The sequence below is a fragment of the Cucurbita maxima genome, unplaced genomic scaffold, assembly GCF_002738345.1.
Source record: "Cucurbita maxima cultivar Rimu unplaced genomic scaffold, Cmax_1.0 Cma_Scf00014, whole genome shotgun sequence".
Taxonomy (NCBI): Eukaryota; Viridiplantae; Streptophyta; class Magnoliopsida; order Cucurbitales; family Cucurbitaceae; genus Cucurbita; species Cucurbita maxima.
Window position 1 is genome coordinate 2606559 of NW_019272030.1, and position 5034 is coordinate 2611592.

Here is a 5034-nt window from a genome sequence, read left to right on the forward strand (position 1 = left end):
GGGGGGGTTGCAAAGTAAATAACTCTAAGGGAGTGATTTGCAATTAATCTAATCCAGACTCATGTATTATCAAGACAGTGACTTCAGGGTGGGGGTGTATCTGCAAAGTAAAAAATTCTAAGGGAATGATTTGCAATTAATCTAAACTAGACTCATATGTACAATCAAGACAGTAACTTCAGGGGGGGTGGATCTGTAAAGTAAATAACTCGAGGGAGTGATTTGCAATTAATCCAAAAAGTTTGAAAATATCAATGGCCTGCATTAATCAGCAAAGATCAAACACAGTTTTCAAGGCAGATCCAATGGGTGAGTGAGTGTGAGCCATGTGATGCAAACATGTATGTATGCTTTGACTTGAAGAACTTCCAATTTCCAAAGCAAAAAAATCAAAACTTGGGAGTTTTTGCTAATTTTTAAATAATTTGTTCACCTTCCATCACGTGACCCTGCACGTGATCAAAATAGCAGAATATATATATATATATATATATATATATATATTCAAATAATCAAATAATCAAATGTTACTGCTGCAATCTGATGTGATGCATCTGTAAGCAACGATCTGCATCCATGGCTGATGATAGTGATCATCATCAACTTGCTGGTTTTGTTATGATCTCTCTACATGATCCTACGAGTTTCAGTGTCGGGCAAAACTTCGACAATTCATCGTTCTCGTGATGAATGGTTAGATTAAGCTACTAAGCTTTCATTTAGGAGTAATATCTACGGTTTGTTGGTAGCAATTCTTCAGCCCCAACTTTCATGTCAGAGTTAGCCATTTTCTTCTTAAGCCCTCCTTCTACAACCATGACATTGGCTAAGAATGTTGAACAAACGGGGCGGTGATCGGAGAATCGGGACTCCCCACGGATGTAAAAAAGTTGTTGTATTCCATCACCATGCCATAAAATTCTGTCACACCTGCATTGTTCCATGAATTATCATGATCACTTGTTATGTGGGTGGGTTGATTAGAACAAGAGTTTGTATGCTTTTCAATGCCATACTTACCAAGCTGGAGTTCTTCTGTTCTTTTTCGATTTTTTCAAGTCTCCGGCGTATGTGTCTGAATTGTAGTAGTATTTATACGTGGGTGCGAAGTATATCTTCCCCTCTTTCCATCCACAAAACACTCGACCTGCATCCCTTTCGATCTTCAACTACAACATCAAACAAAACATAAGAATCAGCTCGAAACATCATTCAATTTACGAACACAATCTCAAACTTCAATCAGAATTTGTTTTGTCCAAGGCAGCAATTTTATAGCAAACAGTAATGTAACAGCCCAGGCAATGTGCCAGCGAAGAGGCTGAGCCTCAAAAGGGGTGGACATGAGGCGGTGTGCCAGCAAGAACGTTGAGCCCTGAAGGGGGTGGATTGGGGATCCCACATTGATTGAAGAAGGGAACGAGTGTCAGCGAGGACATTGGGCCCCGAAAGGGGGTGGATTGTGAGATCCCACATCGGTTGGAGAAGGAAACCAAACATTCTTTATAAGGGTGTAGAAACCTCTCCCAAGCAGACGCGTTTTAAAACCTTGAGGGGAACTCCGAAGGGGAAAACCCAAATATGACAATATTTGCTAGCGGTGGGCTTGGAGTGTTACAAGTAATCTCATCTCTTCAAGTTTAAGAAAGTGAAGGTGTAAAAGAGAATGAATATTGCTACAATGATTAGGCATTGTTAGTACAACTCTATATGACGGTTACCTGATCTTTGTTGAGAAGTGCATCCCAGTGATTCGCTTCCATGAGTCTTCGAGTTTCCGAGTAGCTCAAAGCTATCCGGTAATTCAAGTCTCCTAACCATATTATTCGTCTTGAGCCAATTCATCAACACAAATGAGAAACTCAGTAACTAGAAAACATACATGTCATATGGAATGGATTACCAAGCAGCATTATTCTTATTTATATGAACATGTTTTTTTTTTTCAAATCAAACAATTAAGATGCTCACTCGTGTCCGAGGATTTTGTCTGGCATCCGACTGTAAGGCAGTCTGCATATTTTCGGGAACTGAGTGTTCTTGAGGATTTCGATGACGTCCAAATTTCTCCTTAGCTCATCCCCTTCTTTCTCTCCAGAAGCCAAGTGGCTGCAGATGAAGCAAAAGGTTGTCTGGTGAAGTAACATGCTCACTGAAATGCACCCCTGGAAAACACGAACCAACCTCACGATTTCAAAACAACGTACAATGGATGTTATGTAGACAGGGGAACTCAAAATATATAAGCGTTACCTTGTTCCCGAGGCAGCCCATGATCCCGCGACTGGTACTCGCAATTCTTAAGTGGCTAACATGAGGAACAAGCTCCTTCCTCATCCAAATTGTGACAAAAATGCCAACCATTTGTTTACTCGCAATTAGACCGTACTTTGTCTCATTACAGCTTTCGGGAATGGAAATTTCTGAAATATCAAAGGTGTTCGGGTCCTCCTCGTCGTCATCTTCTTCTGAAGAAATGCCATCTTCACTCACATTCGATGGTTGGCATCGGAACCAGAAATCCTTGCTGCGTTTCCTTTCGAGTTCCAGTGGTGTACAATTGCAACTTTTTAGCTTCCGTCTACTTACGGTCCTGAAAGTTTTACTGATGCTTTTAAGGGAAGGCTTGGGGAAGAATTTCGACCCTCCAAGACTGGAGGTAGGTTTCAGTCCTCTTGAGCCGCCATTTATTGGGTTGTTCAATGATTGGTTAATTAAGGATAACCATCTTGCAGCTGGCTCGTTGTCTTCAATAACAAGAACATTTCCAGCATTTAGAGGCACAATTTCCTGAAAACTGATAATAGAAATAGTTTATACAACACATCAATCCACTGGTACGATTGGAAATATAAACAACCAAATGGAAAATTATAAAAAAAATAGCGGTCGGAGGCTACTACTATCCACGGTGTCGCTGCAAGAACAGATTAGAAGAACTTCATAGAATAGCAAGATGAATGAACTCTATTCCTAACAACCACCAAACTCAAAAGAAAATGGAAGAAAACAGGGAAAAGGGGAAGAAAACATACCCGAATACGTAAATGTCAGCGCTGTTGTCATTCTTAAGAAAATCGTTCAAATTGAGGTTGGTATGGGGAGATTTTCCTCCAACATTCCACGTCGCAACAAAAACACTGAACCAAGAAAAACAGATGTTAATGCACAAAAAAAAAGTACAAGCTCATCATCTGGTCAAAACGAAAAGAAGATCAAAGCGATCATGTCATAACCAGTACCGGATGGACTGAACTTCTCCAGGAGCCATTACAGAGTCTGTGCTGCCTATTCTGTCTAGCTGTAGGTCTGAATTCAGATCTACATATGGATTGAAAAGAGAAAAAACAAACGAAAATGACTTAAAATACCAAGAAAATATCCACTGATCTTTTTTCAACCCAGTCAAACTCTATAGTTTTAACCAACTGATTGAAAAATATTCGAACATAGCTTCCTTTCTCATCTCTAACAAGTTTAAAGATGAGAATTGAATATATTCTCCATTTGGATTTAGTTGAAACAATTCTATTCCTGTCGCTATCGTTTTACATTATAAAATCTTCACAGAGAAGTAACAATATGCTTGAAAAGGCACACCAAACTTATCCTCAATGACTATACATTTTTTTTATCTAAAAGCATATCTCTTTTGAAACTCACCAGTGGACTCAAATGAGCCTTTGCATTCTTTCTTCCCATTTCTTTCTCCCATGGCAAATATTTTTCTAATGAAGGACTGGAAGCAGAAGAGAAAAAGAAAAAGAAAAGGTATTATTCAATGATATTAGCTTCAAAAGTTGCAAAGTCTGTGCCACTTTTTTGTAAGATAAAAAGACGAGTACAAATTCATGATAACAAGCCACCAAAAAACACTTTAGGATTCAAATAAACTGGGAAGAGAGAGAAAAAGGAGAGAGAGAGAGCATTGAAGATTCATTCACCTTCTTTCCTGAGTCTTGTTTTCTGAGAGTCATTGTTGATATTGCAATTTTTCATCAATGGCACTGATCCAAATCAAAGAAGTAAATGAAATAGCATTTTGACAAACAGTTCATGTCACTCTCAAGAATGTTTGGAAGATCAAATAAATTGCTATCCAAAATTAACAGAACAGAACATAAAATAGACAGAAAACAAGAAAGAACACAAGAAACAGAATCAAAACCGTCGGAGGGACAGATTTGATCAAATTTCTTACTCACAAGAAAGTTAACCGTCGGAGCAATGGCTATATACATACATAAGAAGAATCAAAACAAAATGAACTTAAAAACATAGAAAATTCTTGAGATTCTAGAAGAAATGAACCAAATGTGTGATATTCAATGGAATAGTCCGAGAAACTTGCTGTTCCAAATGCATTGAAATCGACAAAAGGAGGGCACAGTGATAGATGAACAGAACACGATAAACACAATCGACAATCGATTCGATTAAAATCAAAGAGGGAAAATAGGGTGAATTTTCTCGGGAAAACAAAGCGAGAAAGAAAATAGTTTATATTCCTTTTTCTTTCTCGAAAAGAAACGGTCAAAAGCAAAAAGGAGAATCTCAAGAAAACCTTTGAAGAAACGCCGAGTTCAGCAGTTTGTAGTTCGTTCCTTCCATAGCTGCACTTGGAAGAGATATTTCTTCAAATGGCGTAGGAACGAATCTTTTGATCGAAAACCCAAGCGAGTATCAAATGCAACGATGTTTCTTTAGATCAGAAATTGATCTGTTTCATGAAACTGACAGAGATGAATGAATGAAGTTCGCAAATATTTTGTCAATCTCAACAAATGGAATATTATGCTTTGTTCTTCCCCTTTTATAGAATTCAGATGCTTTAATTTTGGTCTGTTCTCCACATTATTATTATTATTATTATTATTATTATTGCAAAAATCTCATTAAAATAGTAGAAAATTATCGTGTAATTCTTTTTAATTAAGTATAAAAAAAAATTAAAGGAATATAAACATATATTTATACCCTCCCAAAATATATAAATTATTGGATAAAATTATAAATTTTTAATACTTTATTTCT

The 5034-nt window shown here is 37.3% G+C and overlaps 1 protein-coding gene across 3 annotated transcripts in view; it reads right to left on the bottom strand.

The window, feature by feature from the left end:
* The window catches only part of LOC111488936 (type I inositol polyphosphate 5-phosphatase 10), a 5335-nt gene extending 540 nt beyond the window's left edge, over positions 1-4795 (bottom strand). The window contains exons 1-10 of one of the 3 annotated variants that reach the window (XM_023136888.1): positions 4565-4795; positions 3945-4007; positions 3664-3739; positions 3243-3321; positions 3036-3140; positions 2254-2797; positions 1972-2165; positions 1722-1830; positions 1021-1169; positions 667-930 (exon numbers count right to left, since the gene is read on the bottom strand). In XM_023136888.1, coding sequence (XP_022992656.1) covers positions 720-930; positions 1021-1169; positions 1722-1830; positions 1972-2165; positions 2254-2797; positions 3036-3140; positions 3243-3321; positions 3664-3739; positions 3945-3977 — 1500 coding nt within the window. In that variant the 5' untranslated portion in view covers positions 3978-4007; positions 4565-4795 and the 3' untranslated portion in view covers positions 667-719. Of the gene's footprint in view, positions 1-531; positions 931-1020; positions 1170-1721; positions 1831-1971; positions 2166-2253; positions 2798-3035; positions 3141-3242; positions 3322-3663; positions 3740-3944; positions 4008-4564 lie in introns of all 3 variants that reach the window. The other 2 variants (XM_023136887.1, XM_023136889.1) reach the window with 2 other exon arrangements.
* Between the last annotated feature and the right edge of the window lie 239 nt (positions 4796-5034).